The 16,914-nt window shown below is 45.5% G+C and overlaps 2 protein-coding genes across 2 annotated transcripts in view; one reads left to right on the forward strand and one right to left on the reverse strand.

The window, feature by feature from the left end:
- Window positions 1–235: 235 nt before the first annotated feature.
- The window catches only part of GTF2E2 (general transcription factor IIE subunit 2), a 69,776-nt gene continuing 53,097 nt past the window's right edge, over window positions 236–16,914 (forward strand). Inside the window, exons 1-2 of the mRNA XM_004592695.3 lie at window positions 236–377; window positions 6,199–6,365. Of these exons, the coding sequence (XP_004592752.3) occupies window positions 6,203–6,365 (163 nt within the window). The 5' untranslated portion in view covers window positions 236–377; window positions 6,199–6,202. The remainder of the gene's footprint in view (window positions 378–6,198; window positions 6,366–16,914) is intronic.
- Window positions 15,683–15,970, reverse strand: SMIM18 (small integral membrane protein 18). The gene has a single exon (XM_004592694.4). The coding sequence runs from the start codon at window positions 15,968–15,970 to the stop codon at window positions 15,683–15,685; it is 288 nt and encodes a 95-aa protein (XP_004592751.1).

Raw genomic sequence — 16,914 nt, forward strand, 5'->3', positions numbered from 1 at the left:
GCGCGGATGTTGGGAGCACGGAGGCTGCCTTCGCCCTGGGTCAGCCTCCTCTGCAACCAGGCGTTTCATTCCCCAGAGCCTTAAGGGCTGCGCCCCGCCCCGCCCCGCCCCGCCCCGCCCCGCCCCAGCCGCCTTCCTGTTGGCATGGAGACCCGACGCGCCCGCCTGCTGGCTCCGCCCCCGCCGTTCCGCTCGCGGGGTACGTGATGACGCACGCGCATTGGGGGCAGCAGAGGCGCCGCGGTGCCTGCCGGGACGGGTCGTGGTCGTCCCGTCAGGAAGTGGCGGGCGGAGAGGAGTCGCGGCCGAGACGGCGGCCGCTGGTCTCCGAGCGCGGGAGACCCCGACCCGGTGCGGGTCTGCGACGGGTCGCTGAGGTGAGAGCCACGTCGGCCGGGGGAGGGACGCGAGCCCCAGCCTGTGGCTCCCGAGACCGAGCCGCGCCTCTCCCCGCGAGGGTCTTCACTTGGTGGGGCTGGAGGCGCCGCGGTCGCAGCCTGATGGAAACCCTCCGACACGCTAACCCTTGGGAGCCTCAAGGCCGGAGGTTGCTCGGCTTAAACTTTGGGGTGAGAAAGAGGGAAAAACAGTCGGGTAACAGCTGGTGCACCTCCGTGGCCGCCCGAAACTGGGGCCGAGCGAGGTCGGGGTGTGTGTGTATGTGTATAGCGCGGCGTCTGGCCAGCTAAAGGGCTGTGATTTCTGTTTTTAAATTGCTCGCACCCGGACCGGCTGCTCAGCTGTTTGTGGTCTTTAATGCTGGTAGTTTTTCTCGGGGTAGTTCACGGCATGAACTCCGTGGTCCCCATGTCCAAGGCGCGGGGCGCCCCTAAGGCTGGGGCAGGGAGAGGGGCGAAAGAGGGAAAGCAGGGGTTGAGGTAGCTCGGATGGGGTGCGAAGTTTTGAATTGTTTACCTCCCAGTTTCTCTCTGTGGAGGCACCCGTCGGGACCGCGGTGTTGGGTTTGTGTCTGGGTTTCAATGTAAAATGCGGATGGTGTTGGCGTCCTTGTGTTGCCTGCGTGATTCGGTTTGGAGATGTCGAACTCGGGACCGACGGAGACGGGCTTGGGGAAAAAGATGGGAAAGTTAGGCGGGGCGGACACGGAGCTGTGAAGCTGGAGGTGTGGGCGCCCAACCTCCTCCGTCTACACACAGGTCGCCTTTGTCTGCTGAGTTGAGGGAGCCTCCCAGGTGTGGTTGAAGGAGTCAGTATATTGGAATCTTGTTTGGGATTTCACATACTAGAATAGAAGGGCTGTCGTCTGTCCTCCCTCCCGTAGTCCCAGCAACCCCAGACGGTGGAGCATTTGAGTTTTGATGAGTGTGGCGTCTTTATTTACATGGTGAAGTTCTTTTTGAAAGCCTGGATGAACTACCTGTTGGTGTGAAGAAGAAGCTGAGTGTTTCCTGATAGAAAAGTTTGCAATTCTTCTCCCCGCTTGTGACTCCCACCTTCCTGATGTCCTCGCCAAGGATAGGTTTTTTTTGTTTTTGTTTTTCTTTTTTTTGCAGAAATCTAATAGTATACCAAAGTAGCATTTTTATATGGCTTTAAAAAATCTGTGGGACCAGTGTTGTGGCGTAGTGAGTTAAGCCATCACCTACCGCCTCAGCTGCTCCACTTGCAATCTAGTGAAAGATGGGCTAAGAGCTTGGGTCCCTGCACCCACCCTCCTGGCGTCTGCCTGCTCCGTACTGGCCTTTTGGGAAGTGAACTGTCGGCTGGAAGGTCTGTCTCTCGGTAACACTGCTTATTAGCTTTTCCATTTCACATTTCCTTTTTTTTTTTTTAAGATTTTATTTATTTGTTTATTTTTATTGGAAAGTCAGATATACAGAGAAGAAGATCTTCCATCCGATGATTCACTCCCCAAGTAACTGCAATTGCTGGAGCTAGGCTGATCCGAAGCCAGGAGCCAGGAGCCTCTTCTGGGTCTCACGTGGGTGCAGGGTCCCAAAGCTTTGGGCTGTCCTCAGCTGCTTTCCCAGGCCACAAGCAAGGAGCAGGAAGGGAGTGGGACTGCCCTGCCGGGATTAGAACCGGTGCCTACCTGGGATCCTGGTGCGAGCAAGGCAATGACTTTGGCCACTAGGCTACCACACTGGGCCCCCATTTAACATTTTCTCATTTTCTTCTTACAGTGGGCTGGATGTAGGCAGCATTTGTCCTCACTTATCAAGTTGATTTAGAGAGGTTTTATGAATTAATTGCCTAATCCTGTGATTGTTAGCAATCAAAACAGAAGACAGGTGCTTGGGTTTTACTACAATGATGACTCTTAAGTTCACTGATTGTTTCTTACCAAAGCCATGTAAGTATTTCCAAATTATTTTTCAGTGATGTTTGTTTACCTTTATTTGAAAGGCAGAGTTAGAAGGGGAGACTGATCTTCCATCTGCTGGCTTACTTCCTGAGTGACCACAGCCGTCTATTTGGAAGGCAGGAGCTAGAATCCTTTTTTTTTTTTTTTTTTTTAGATTTATTTATTTTTACTGGAAAGGCAGATATACAGAGAGGAGGAAAGACAGAGAGGAAGATCTTCTGTACAGTGGTTCACTCCCCAAGCGGCCGCAATGGCTGGAGCTGAGTCGATCTGAAGCCAGGAGGCAGGAGCTTCTTCCAGGTCTCCCGCGCGGATGCAGGGTCCCAAGGCTTTTGGGCAGTCCTTGATTGCTTTTCCAGGCCTCAGGCAGGGAGCTGGATGGGAAGAGGAGATGTTGGGGTTAGAACTGGCGCCCATATGGGATCCCGGTGCGTTCAAGGCTATGAATTTAACTTCTATCATGCTGGGCCCGTCCTTTTTTTTTTTTTTTTTTTTTTTTAAGATTTATTTATTTTTATTGCAAACTCCGATACATAGAGAGGAGGAAAGACAGAGGAAGATGTTCCACTGATCCAAAGCCAGGATCCAGGAGCTCTTCTGGGTCTCCTTCGCAGGTGCAGAGTCCCAAGGTTTGGGACTGTCCTCGACTGCTTTCCCAGGCCACAAGCAAGGAGTTGAATGGGAAGCAGGTCTTCCGGGTTTAGAACCTGCGCCCATATGGGATCCTGGCAGGTTCGAGGCAAGGACTTTAGCCACTAGGCCACTGCTGGGCCCAGGAGCCCCCTCTTGATCTTCCACGTGGTGCAGGGGCCCAAGGGTCTGGACCTTCCTCTGCTGCCCTCCCAGACCATTAGCAGTGAGCTGGGTCAGAAGTGGAGCCGCTGGAACTTGAACCATCGCCCATGTGAGCTGCCTCTTGGCACTGTAGACGGAGGCCTAGCCATCTATGCCGTGGTGCTGGCCTCAGTATTTCTAGTTCTTAGCACTCCCGTTCACATTCATTTATTCATTTTTGTTTGTTTGTTTGTTTTTAATCTATTTTATTGTATTGTTGTTGACAATCTTTACATAGTTAATTACGGTTAAAGAAAAAAAAAGGTTCAGGGGGTATAGGGAAGTGGGTAATACTATTATGTCCATATTGTTTCCATCATGTATCTTAGGTAAAGGGGGATATTGAGGGAGAAGCCCCACCCGTTTTCCCACCCACCCCAAGTCCCGGATGTGGGTCATGCTCTGAGATATTTGCTCAAGTGGTTTTAATAGTTCTCCAGTTATGAATCGCTGCCAGTTTCGCTCGATGAGGTCGTCCACTGATTGATATGGTCCATCATAAAGTCTTCGTTTGCCCCATATTTCGCTGCCAACATATAGCTGAGATGAATGATTGACCTGTTCTGTCTTCTGTCTTTTCTTGGCTAGAGTTCTGAGTCCAGCAGTTCGATTGGGGAGATCTCCAAAGAAACCTTGAGGTATTCCCAGACCAGATTCTTGCATGTTCTAGCAAGCGCAGGGCCCGGCACAGTCCATCACCCCGATCAGCTGGTGGTTGCAATTGCTGGGTTGGTTCTGTTTTCAGTCCCGAGTTGCACTGGATCCAATGGGTGTTGCAGTCCAGTCTGGTTCGGCCCTTACACAAACCAGTGGGAACTGCAGCCTAGTCAGGGCGACCCACAATAACCCCCACCAGGCCCGCCCCCTGCCCTGGTTTGCCAGTATGTGTAGCAGTAGACCAGTCTGTCCCCATCTCATTTGGCTCTTGTACTTGTCAATGGGTATTAAAGCTTAGTTCCATCTAACCAACTCAACCATCCAGCCCTCATGGATGTTGTTGAGTGCCTCTGTATCTAGCCACCCCAGCCCCCGTCCTAGTTTTCATGCCCTCCCACGGGAATAGTGACCCAAGAAGGGGGAACCCACTTTTTCCCTCCCAGGTCTCTCTGTCCCTCATGTGGTGCGCTTTACAAGCTGTGCTGCAGCACTCACCCCTATCCATTGTTTTTAAAGCAAAGTGCTCAATATTTCATCTCAAATCTAAGCTTCTGGAAGGCAAGGATTTACCTTCCAGAATCTTTCAAAGCTTGGTGCACAGTGCCTTGCAAGCAGAAGACATCTGATAAGGACTTGTGGACCCAGTGAGGACAGAGCAATCTACTGGTGTTTTTTCTATTCATTGTTGATTTAGCGAATGATAAGATCTGTGCTTCAAGGCTTTCGGAGTGTGTCCTACATAGGGACGTTTCACTCGTGACACATCACCCATTCGGCAGTGTCCATAAGATGTTAAAAATTCCTTTTGCTTAGTAATGGCAAATGTCACAGAGCAATGCTACGCCTGTGTGTGGTAGTACTGACCTAAAGACATTTGTGTTGCCGGTTGTATAAAAATGACAGATGCAATTATGTATGGTGTATAATCCTCAATTATGTGTGCTGTTTGTATCTTCTGTTGTTATTCATATCATTTTACTTAAAATCTGAAATTTTGCTGACTTGGAAAACTCCCAGCCACTGCTCACTCCCTAGTGCTCATTCTGGGTCTCCCACGTGGGTGGCGGGGCTCCAGCTCTCGGCCGGCTTGTGCTGCTCTCCCAGGTGCGGTATCAAGGAGCTGGAATGAGGAATAAAGAGCTCAGTCAGGCCCGATGCCCTTGCCTATCACTTTAAAGTGTTTTTTCTAAAAAGTTGACTGTGGGAGCTGTAGCACAGTGTGTTTCAGCTTGTTGCCTGTGGTGCCTGCATCCCATATCAGAGCAATGGTTCAGATCCTGGCCGCTTTGCTTCCAGTGCAGCTCCTTAATGCTCCTGGGAAAACAACACAGGATGGCCCAAGTAGTTGGGCACACATTGGGCGACCCATATAGAGTCTCGAGCTCCTCACTTTGACCTGGCTTAGCTCTGGCTGTTGTGGCTGCTTGGGGAGTGAACCAGTGGATGATAGGTAGATCTCTACTCCACATGTATGTTTAACTTTCATCTGTCTATTGATCGATCCACCCATCCATCCATGCATATAAACATTTACTGCTGTAACTTTAATTATGTATGATTACTTTAAAATTTACTGTATGTGTTGGGCCCGGCGGTGTGGCCTAGCGGCTAAAGTTCTCGCCTTGAAAGCCCCGGGATCCCATATGGGCGCCGGTTCTAATCCCGGCAGCTCCACTTCCCATCCAGCTCCCTGCTTGTGGCCTGGGAAAGCAGTTGAGGATGGCTCAGTGCATTGGGACACTGCAACCGCGTGGGAGACCTGGAAGAGGTTCCAGGTTCCTGGCTTCGAATCGGCGCGCATCGGCCCGTTGCGGCTCACTTGGGGAGTGAGTCATCGGACGGAAGATCTTCCTCTCTGTCTCTCCTCCTCTGTGTATATCTGGCTGTAATAAAATGAATAAATCTTTTAAAAAATTTACTGTATGTGGTCATTTTTCGATTCAGTTATTGTGTGTAGCTGTTGTCAACATTTTTACTAAATTAGTAAATTAAATTACTAAATACCTAATTTGAAAGGCAGAGTTATGGTGAGGAACAAACAGATCTTCTATCTGCGAGTTCACTCCCCTAGTGGCTTAGCCTGGAATTGCATCTGGTAATCTCATGTGGATGAAAGGGGCCCAGGTATTTGGTCCATGCTCTGCTGCTTTCCCTGGCACATTACAGAGCTGGATCAGAAGTGGACTAGCTGGTGTGCTGGCATTGCAAGTGATGACTTAACCTACTGTCCCACAATGCCAGCCCCCACTAGGTATTTTTTTTTAATAAGTGAATAAGTACAAGTACTAGAGAACTAGTAATTTTATTTGGGAAGTAAATTGTGACTTGGCATATGGCTTTGGGTGAATTGAATCTGTCTTAATGGTGTTTATTCTTTGCAGCATTATGGATCCAAGCCTTTTGAGAGAACGGGAACTGTTCAGAAAACGAGCTCTTACTACTCCCGTGGTAGAGAAACGCTCAGTATCCTCTGAGTCATCGTCATCATCGAAGAAGAAAAAAGCAAAGGTAGAACATGGAGGATCATCAGCTTCCAAACAAAATTCTGGTTAGTAGAATTGTTTAGGGCTCTTCAGGGTTCAGTTTCTTTTTCTTTTTCTTTTCTTTTGTTTTTGCAAAGATTTACTTATTTGAAAGGTAATGTGAGAGGTAGGGAGAGACAGAATCTTCCATCTGTTGGTTCACTTCCCATGTGGCTCGATGTTGGAGCGGGTTAGGCTGAAGCCAGCAGTGCAGGACTAGGGGTTTCCTGTGTGGATGGTAGGGATCCAAGCACTGGGGCCCTCCTTCACTGCCTTTTCGAGGAGCTGGGTCACAGGCTGGAGCAGGGGGGCTCCAGCCAGTACGGGATGCTGACATCCCAGGCTATGGCTCAGCCCACTTTCATAATAGTTCCAATCCCCCTCCCCCAGCTTTTATTTTTCAAGAAGGCATTAGTAATGACAGGTTCATTTTTCAGCTCAGTTTTTTTTTTGGGGGGGGGTGGATATTTTGTTAAATATTAAGGATGGGATGATAAGTTCTTTAAGTATTAGTAGTCCCGTATTGCAGTTTAAATTTGGATTAATATTTGTTAAGGGCTGGGCATTAACGTTAATAAAAGGCCTGGTTCAAGTCCCTGGCGTTTCTACCCAAGTCTAGCTTCTGCACGTGCTAGGGGCAGCCTGTAACGCCTCAGTCCCTTGGAGGCCTTGATGAGAGTCTCGGCCGCTGGTCTCAGCCTGGGTGAGCCTGGCTGCCTGCAGGCATTTACTGAAGCAACAGATGAAACAATCTGTCTTCCTGCCTTTCAAATCAAAGGAAAATCTAAAAACTATTAAAAAATGCCTTAATTGAGATTTAATGTATATGTTCTATCGTTCACTCATTTGAAGTGTGCGGTTCACTTGTTTTTAGTGATGGTTGTGCAGCTTTTCCTACAGTTTGTCATCACCATTCGCAGTGAGTGAGCGCACTTCAGCCGCAGATGAGCAATCTTTTTCTGCTTGTTTATTTGCCTTTTCTGGACATTCCCTGTAAATGGCATTATGTAATAGCTTGTCTTTTGTCTGGCTTTCTCATGGAGCGTGTTGAGTGTCATCCGTGCTATAGTTTGCATCAGTACTTCATTGCTAGAATAGTTTGATACGAATGTAGTACAGTTTACTTACTCATTTGTTGTCTAATGGACATTTGGGTTATTTCCACTTTTTGGCCATTTTGCATAGTATTGCTGTGATTTTTGTGTAATTACTTGGGAGGCTACGAAAGGGGCTGATGTAGTGTGGTAGGTAATGCTGCAGCCTGTGAAGCCAGTGTGCCATCTGAGTGCTGGGTTGGTAATAGGCTGGCTGTTCTAGCTCGCTGCTGATGGCCTGGAAAAGCGGGGAAGATGAGTCATGTTTGGACCTGCAGCCCACATGGGAGATGCCATAATGCCAAAAGACCATTATGGCCATTTGAAAGTGAACTGTTGGATAGAAGATTTCTGTCTCCCTTCCTTTGTCCTTTCCCTACTCCTTTTTCTTTCATTTTCTTTTTTGTTTCTTTAAACATATTTATAGGAAAGGCAGATTTAAAGAGAGGAGAGACAGAGAGAGATCTTCCATCTACTGCTTTACTCCCCAGGTGACTACAGTGGCTGGAACTGAGTTAATCCTGAGTTAGGAATCAGAAGCTTCTTTGGGGTTTCCCACGCGGGTGCAGGACCCACCCCAAGGCTTTGGGTCATGCTCCACTGCTTTCCCAGGCCACAAGCAGGGAGTTGGATCAGAAATGGAGCTGGAACACGAACTGGCACCTGGATGGGATGCTGGCGTTTGCAGGTGGAGGATTAGCTAGTCGAGCCATTGCACCTGATTGCCCTCCACTCCCTGCTTTTCATATACATATATATTTTTTTAAGAAACCACAAAAATGACTATCATTTTATGATCTCAACAGCAGTATTTGTTGGTTTCAGTTTTTCCCAGGTTGGAGCCGGCTTCCAGTCAATTTCTTTTGTCACTTGTGTTCATAATAGCAAGTGTAAGAAATCTTTGCTGATCCTTGTTTTCTTCTAAGAATTTCATAGTTTTAATTCATTATATTTAAATTCATTTACCTTTAGATCTCCTGTGTGTCTGAGATGGGTTTTATTTATGATTTAACCTAAGGTCTAAACTATTCTTTCGTATGGTTATTTAGTTGTTCTGTTGCTACTTTTTTGAAAGACTATCTCTTCCCCATTGAATCACATTGACATCTTATCAGATGCCAATTGGTCATAAGAGAATTTATTTCTGAAATCTGTTTGGTTCTGTTGACTTTGACTTGTGTGTCTCTCCTGACAGCAGTGCCACACACTCTTGACTAAAGGTGGCAGCTTAACTTGCCACCCACAGTGCTGGCATCTTGATTTTTACATGCTAAAATATTTGCATTTTCAGAATGAATCCATTTTAGTTATGATATGTGATTCTTATTTGTTGCGATACAATAAACTGTTACAGCTGTTGGCTGATTTTGTGTTAAGATTTTTTTTTCAGACTATTTATGAAGAGCATGGTCCGCAGCTTTGTGTGACATCTAATAATTTTAGTCCCATAAAATGATTTGTGATGTGTACTCTATTTTGTGAAGATGTTTGTAAAGGTTTTTGTTTAAATGTTGGATAAGAATTCATTGTAAGTCTATTTAGATATCTACGTCTTACTTATTTTTAAAGATTTATTCTATTGGAAAGGCAGATATACAGAGAAGGAGAGACAAAGATCTTCCATCCAATAGCTTACCATGCTGGGCCCAGATTTCTGCATCTCGAGTTAATTTTCGTTTTTCTTGTCTTTTTGGGAGTTTATCATTGTCTACATTGTGTAGAGTTTTTCAGTTTCCCAAAGTATTCCCTTATAATCCTTTGGATATGTTTGTTTATTTGGAAGAGTTTGAGAAGGGGGAGTGGGAGGGAGGGAGGGAGAGGCTGGCTGGAGCTCACCGGTGCCAGTGAATGAATCAGTTTTGTATTTAGTGGTTCATGTCTTCAATGTCCACAACAGGCTGAAGCCAAGAACCCGTAATTTCTTTCACTTGGGTGCAAGGATCCAAGCACTTGGACCATCTTCTGCTTTCCCAGGCCAGTAATGGAGCTGGATAAGAAATGGAGCAGCTGGGACACCAACTGGCACCTATTTGGCATGTCAACGGCTTTATTCACCACTCCACAATCTGGCCCTGAAGTTTGTTTTCTCTATTTTTCTTGGTTAGCATAGCTGAAGGTTTGTCAATTTTGTTTTGAAAGCACCGGCTTTCAAATAACCAAGGTTTGATTTGTCTACCTTTTTCCTTATTTTTAAAATTTGAAAACCAGGGTCCAGCACGATAGCCTAGCGGCTAAGTGCTTGCCTTGCACATGCTGGAATCCCATATGGGTGCCAGTTCATATCCCGGTGGCCACATTTCCCATCTAGCTCCCTGCTTGTGGTTTGGGAAAGCAGTTGAGGACGGCCCAAACCTTTGGTACCCTGCACCCACGCTGGGAATCTGGAAGAGGCTCCAGACAGGCTCAGCTCCAGCTGTTGCAGCCGCTTGGGGACTGAATCAGTGGACAGAAGATCTTCCTCTCTCTCCCTCCTCTCTGTATAATGACTGCCCAATAAAAATAAATGTTAAAAAAGATTTGAAAGCCAGAGTGATGGATTGAGAGAGAGAGAGAGAGAGACTTTCTGTGTTTTCATCCACTGGTTCACTTCCCAGATGGCCGCAGTAGCCTGGCTGTACCAGATCACGTCAGGATCCTAGAACTCCCCTCAGGTCTCCCAGATTGGTGCAAGGGTCCATGTGCTTGGGCCATGTTAGGCTGTTTTCTCAGTTTAGTTAGCAGGTAGCTGGATTAGAAGCAAAGCAGCCAGAACTTGAATCCCTGCTCTGGTATATGGCATGCTGACATCATGGATTAAGTGGTGACTTATTCCATTGTGTCAGACACTGGCCTCTAGACTGTTGTGTGTGTGTGTGTTTTTTATATGTATATATATATAAAGACTTACGTATTTGAAAGGCAGAATTGCAGAGACGTCTTCCATGTGTCGATTCACTCTCCAGATGGTTGCAGTGGCTGGGACTGGCCAGGCCAAAGCTAGGAGCCAGTAGTTTGTTCCAGGTTCCCACAAGGGTTCAGGGAGTCCAGGTGCTTAGGCCATGCTTTGCCAGGCCATTAGCAGGGAGTTCTGTTGGAAGTGGAGCCTGTCTGGGCCGGTGGCACTGCCGATGGTGGCTTATGTAGTTGTGCCACAGTGCTGACCCTGACAAGCTTTCAACAATGTAAATTTAGCTTAATTAGTAGCAGAACTTATTTTACCTATAGCATTTTGTGAGATATCCTTGAAGCTACTTGAATAACTGATGTTAAGGCAAAGCTGATTTATCAAAGTAGTCCTGTATCATTCATATCAGTATGTGCATTCAAGTTCATCTCTCATTCCAGTGAAATTTACATCGAATGAAAGCTTAGACATAATTTTCAGAACTAGTTTTAGGTCTAGTTTCCTTTATCTTAAGAACCTGTTGGCTTTTTGTAGTGTTGACTTCAAGTGGGGAATTTTATGTGCATTAAGTAGCAAGAAGAACCTGCTAAGGCCTTGCTTCTCTATTGGGAACAGTGAGGACAGCGTAAGCTGTGTCATGGCAGCATCTTGAAGCAACAGAGGCTGTTTTTCTGTCAGCTTGTTGGTATAGGCCTATTATCCGCTGCCTATTCACAGTGTATGGCCGGTTTACAAGGAGAAGGGGGGCTTTGTTATTCACGAATAAGGAATCGGGAAAAATGTCCCGCCTGCTTTGCTGTTTAGGAGGTTGGCAAAGCTTTTTAAGTGAGATAGGAGAAAGCTGGTGATACAGAGATGCCTGCAGGGCAGATCATGTTTAGAAAGGCTTTGAGTCCTCCCTTTTGTGCCCATGTCCAGGCCATGTGACTGGCGCTCCCTGCTCTGAGTTCCCTCTGTGCATGTGTGCTCATGTCTTCATGAAAACAGACTTAAAATGATCAGATCCATTGGTAAGGCATAAAGTGGGGAGCCATTCAGAAAAAGAATGGGAGTGCATAACCAAGTGTTGGGAGTGTTCAGTGGAGATCTGGTGTGAGGGCAGTGTGATACCCACAGGTTTGTCATTATCGACAGTTTTTAGCTCATTCTCGTCATTTGAAACTAGCTTGAATATGGTTGTTGATGTATTGAGTGGTTTTGCTTTCCCTACCAGAGGACAGAAGAACTTCAAAATCTTACACTGGCAGTTAAAGGATGTAATCTGGAAGTGACAGACATCACTTGCTGTTAGAGCTGATTGGTTCCAACTGATCACGAGCTCATACCCGACCCTGAGGACTCCTCAGCTCGGTCTTCCCTAGTGCTGCTTATGAGGAGGACTGGGTGTAACTGTTAGCACTGGAGTTTAGGTCACTACTCTTGGATTGCCAAATTGGCTTCTTACCAGGGCTCCTGCTTTAGATCTTCTCCGATCGGTTCTTCATACAGCACATAGTGCTTTTTCTGGTCTGATCACATCGACTCACCTTGTGAGGCAAGGACTTTGGCTGCTAGGCTACTGTGCTGGGCCCCATAGCACAGTTTTTAAAGTTTAATTTTATTTTTTACTTCTTTGAAAAGCAAAGAGCATTATCTTTAAGCTTCTGTTTATTCCCCAAATGCCTGCAGTAGCCAGGGCTGATCCACTGTGAAGCCAGAAGCCTAGAACTCCATGCGGGTCACATGGGTGGCAGGACTGGAGTCCTTGGACCATCATCCCTTGCCTCCCAGGTGCATCGGGAAGCTGTATTGGAAGTGCAGGTGGTACTGAACCATGTGTCCAAGGTGCTGGGTTACCTGACTGCATCCCAACAGCCAGCCTCGCTCTGGCTCACTCTGGCAAACCTGTAGGGTTCATTATTGTAAAAGCGTGATAACCTGTTTGTAATTGCCTCCCCAGTGTCTGACCTGCTGTCTTGGTATTCAAAATTATTTTTTGTATGGCTAAATAAATTACATGGTAGGATGGGAAAATTTGGGAAGTATGCATTATCAAGAATTCTAGTTATTAAAAGACTACTTCCCATCCGTGGTAAGCCAAGTTTTGAAGTGAAGTTTTTTTCTTTTCTTAAGATGTATTTATTTACTTGGAAGACAGAACTCTTCCAACTGTTAGTTCACTCTCCAATAGCCACAACAGCCAGGGCTAGGTCAGACTGAAGCCAGGAGCCTGAAATTCCTTAGGATCTTCATCTGGATGACAGAAGCCCAAGCAGTTGAGCCATCTTCTGCTTTCTGAGGGCATTAACAGTGAGTTGGATTGAAAGTAGAGCATTAGGGCCCAGCATAGTAAGTAGCCTAGCAGCTAAAGTCCTCTCACGCGCTGGGATCCCATGTGAGTACCAGTTCATATCCTGGTGGCCCCACTTCCCATCCAGCTCCCCGCTTGTGGCCTGGGAAAGCAGTTGAGGATGGCCAAAGCCTTGGGACCCTGCACCCACGTGAGGGACCCAGAAGAGGCTCCTGGCTCCTGGCTTTGGATCAGCTCAGCTGCAGCTGTTGTGACCACTTAGGGAGTGACTTAGCAAATGGAGATCTTCTTCTCTGTCTCTCCTCCTCTCTGTATATATCTGACTTTCCAGTGAAAAATAAAATCTCAGAAAAGTAGAGCATTAGGCCTGATGTAATGGCTTGATTGGCTAATTCTCTGCCTTCAAGTGCCAGCATCCCATATGGGTGCTGGTTCCTGTTCTGGCTGCTCTATTTTTTTTCCCTGAGTCTCCCACGTGGGTGCAGGGTCCCAAGTCTTTGGGCTGTCCTTGACTGCTTTCTCAGACCACAAGCAGGGAGCTGGATGGGAAATGGGACCACGGGGATTAGAACCCATGCTCATGGGATCCCAGGGCATGGGAAGTGGGGACTTTAGCTGTTAGGCTATTGTACCAGGCCCAAAATTTTGTGCTTTAAAGTTGGTTACTCTTTTTTTTCTAATGTTGACGAAACATAAATGAGTAAATGGTGGAAAAGTGATTTCAGACTGACAAATATTTTTCTTTAAATTGAGTGTGATGGATTTCTGTTTCTCTTGCTTTACCACATTGTTAATTATTGCACATTCTACAATTTGTTACTTTCCCACACAACACTGTCATATACTGGCTATTCTAGTTTTTCTATAATTAATGTTAGAATTAACTGTGTAATTGTCTGAAAAAAATTTATATTCTGAATTTACATTCTTAGTATACTAAATTTTCAGTGACTTTTAAAAATGTTGTTTATGGTGAGGGGCATGCACGTACATTGTATTCACTAGTTCATGTCCCAGATGCCTGCAGCGGCTGGACTGGCCTGAGAATTAAGCCAGGAGCCAGCAGCACATTGTGACTGTCCCAAGAAAGGAAACAGGAACCCAGCTACTTGATCCATCATCGCTGTCTCCTAGGATTCATTTTAACAGGTACAAAGATGTGCAACGTGAACGTCCTGATGGCTTAATTGCTGCTCTGAGTACCTGTTCTGTTAGCTATCCATCAAGTCTGTGTGTCACATTTAGTTTAAGGCTCTGTTATTTCTGATTTTTTGTTTTTAGTAATGCTGTCACAAACATCTTTTCACCTTGGGCCTGCCATGGTAGCCTAGTGGCAAAAGTCCTTGCCTTGCATATGGCACCGTATATTGGTGCCAGTTTGTATCCCGGCTGCTCCACTACCTTTCCAGCTCCCTGTGTGGGACTTTGGGAAAGCCCAAAGCCTTGGGACCCTATGCCTATGTGGGAGACCTGGAGGAAGCTCCTGGCTCCTGGCTCCTGGCTTTGGATCACTGTTGCTGCCACTTGAGGGCAGGGAGAGTGAACCAGTGGATGGAAGATCTTTCTGTATCCTCTGTAAATCTGACTTTACAATTAAAAAAAATATATATATATGTGTGTGTGTTTATGTATATATATATATATAATCTTTGTGCCTAGAGTTTTTCTTTTTAACTAATTTTTCATGATAAATTCCCAGATATGGTGTTTCTGGCTTAAGGTAGTGTAATAATTTAAGAGTGTGCTTTGGTGTGTTACAAAGCGATATTAAGGCTGTAAATTGTATTTATCCAGACGTTAGAATTCAAAGCAACTAAAAATGCCACATTTCTTAACTGGTGGTGAGTGGTTTGATCCATTGAAACGGGGTGTGACAGTAACTTTTAGTTTCAAAATTAGCTGAGCCTTTCTGGAGCTTACGTTTCTTATTAAACAGTGATTAAATGTTATGAGATTTTTATGGAGATACATTTATTGTAGCTGTCTTGGATATTTAAGACTTTTATGTAAAACTTAATGGATTAAGAGCAAAAAGAATACATATATGTGTATATATAACATATGTCTGTAACGTTACCTTTATATAAATTATCTTCAGTATACTGGAAAATACTGATTTTAATAAATGGGACTTTCTATGTATGTGGGATTTGGTTTTAGACACAAATAGTAGGGCTGGCAACATGGCATGGTAGATTAAGCCTCCGTCTGTGGAATCTGCAGAGTATATGGTGCTGGCTCGAGTCCTGACTGCTCCTCTACTGATCCAGCTCTTTTCTAATCTGCCAAGCAAAGCACCAAAAGATGGCCCGTTCTTGTGCCCCTGCATTCATAGGGGAGACTTGGAAGAACCTTCAGGCTCCTGGCTTTGCACCTGCCCAACTCTGGCTGTTGTAGCGATTTGGGGATGAAAATTCTCTCTTCTGTCTTTGTGGCTCTGCCTTTCCAGTTGGAGAAGGAGAGATAAAGATCTTCATCTGATGGTTTACTCCCCAAATGGCTACAAGAACTGGGACCGAATGGATCCAGGAGTCTCTTCAGGTCTTCCATGTTGGTGCCAGGTCCCAAGGCTTTGGGCCATCCTCCGCTGCCTTCCTAGGCTGTAAGCAGGGAGCTGGGTGGGGAGTTTAATAGCCAGGACACAAACCACCCATACAGTATGCTGGTGCTTGAAAGTTGAAGACTAGTCTATTGAGCTATAGCACTAGCCCCCAAAATAAATGTCTTTATATTTTTAGGGCACAAATAGCATTTTTGTTGCAAAAAAAACCCTTTAAGATATAAACTGTTATCATTCACCTTGTGTTTGCAGTTTACCTTTTGCTGATCATTATTCTAGAATTCGCTTATCCGGTTTTGAAGTGTTGTATTAAATAGATTGGTAGATTCACATTTATGGAGTTTTACTTAATATTTAATGAAAGGAATACACACAAAAAGTGCACATTTCACTTGGGTTTTCCTTCCACTCGAAACCTTTTGAGTGTTCAGTGTCAGATCAGTTTTGTAGTGGCGTCCGTTTCCCAGAAGCCGTCAAGGCTGTGTTCAAAGGCTGGGCTCAGCTTCAGCAGGCGGTCACACTACTTCCGTTTCCCTCTTCCTGATGTTATTCATCATGCTCCTGAGAGGGTTAGGTTCGTGTTTGAAATCTTTGACGGTTTTGTTTTTTGCACAGCAGCAGCAGTCAAGTACTTCATAAAGGAAAGCTAGCACCACCAAAGACACTACTGTAAATATAAATAACAGCAGGATAACAAAGCAGGCAGTGTTCCAGTTATCATGGAAAGGGTAGATCTTCTGAACTTGAAAGCCAAGATACTGATAAACAGAGGTAGTGGTTTCGTTCCAGTGGCTGGATGCCATTTTTAGAGATTCCACTTCTTGTTTTGTTTTTTTAAATCTGTTAAGAAAGAAAGAATGAATCTGCCACCAACTTACAGATTTGCCCATTCAGATCAGAGTAAGACTATTCTATATAGTCTATCAACATTGTGCCTGGATGGTATTTAAGTTTCTTTATATATCTATGCCAATGTTCTCTATAAACCATACGCTAATTTTTAATGTAACTTTTTTGTTGGATAAATATCTGTGCTTAAGAGTTGTACATGGAGGGGCTGGCACAGTGGCATACCAGGCTGATCCTCCACCTGCTAGCACTGGCATTCTAGATGGGTACTTGTTTGTGTCCTGGCTGTTCTATTTATTCAGCTCTCTACTTACGACCTGAGAGAACAGCGAGGATGGCTTAAGTCCTTGGACACCTGTACCCACTTGGCTCCCAGCTCCCTACTGGCCCAGCCGAGGGATCCGGGAATTCAGGACTAGTCTCCTACAAGGGTGGGAGGGTCCCAGGTATTTTGAGTCGTCACTGCATGCTCCCAGGATGTTTATTAGCAGGAAGTTGAAATTAAGAGTAAAGTGAGATTTGAACTCGGGCACTTTGATACAGGATTGGAACATGTCAACTACTAGGTCTAAGAGCCACCTGCTCAATTGTAGCAGTTTTAAGTAAAATCAAAAGTTCACCCACAGTTTTTTCTCCCTAACATAACCACTTCCTTTTTTTTCCTCCCCTTTTTGTTTTGCTCTGGAAACTGGCTCTGTAAATCCAGAACTGCTACTGGATTGAAATGATCACTGTGCGCTTTAATTATGAGGAGGCTTGTTTTTATTGACTTTAAAAGCAGAGAAATTATAAAAACTAATAATGTAAGCCGTATTTTCAAAAGTAAATATTTAAATTATTAGGAAGCTGGTTTACAGAATCTTGTATTTTGCTGATTTTGAGTTTGAAGTTAACTGCT

Source organism: Ochotona princeps, chromosome 11, assembly GCF_030435755.1.
Source record: "Ochotona princeps isolate mOchPri1 chromosome 11, mOchPri1.hap1, whole genome shotgun sequence".
Lineage (NCBI taxonomy): Eukaryota > Metazoa > Chordata > Mammalia > Lagomorpha > Ochotonidae > Ochotona > Ochotona princeps.

What these genes read in the sequence shown, in the direction of transcription:
- SMIM18 (XM_004592694.4), bottom strand. Translation starts at nt 15,970, where the DNA reads ATGGCATCCAGCCACTGGAACGAAACCACTACCTCTGTTTATCAGTAT.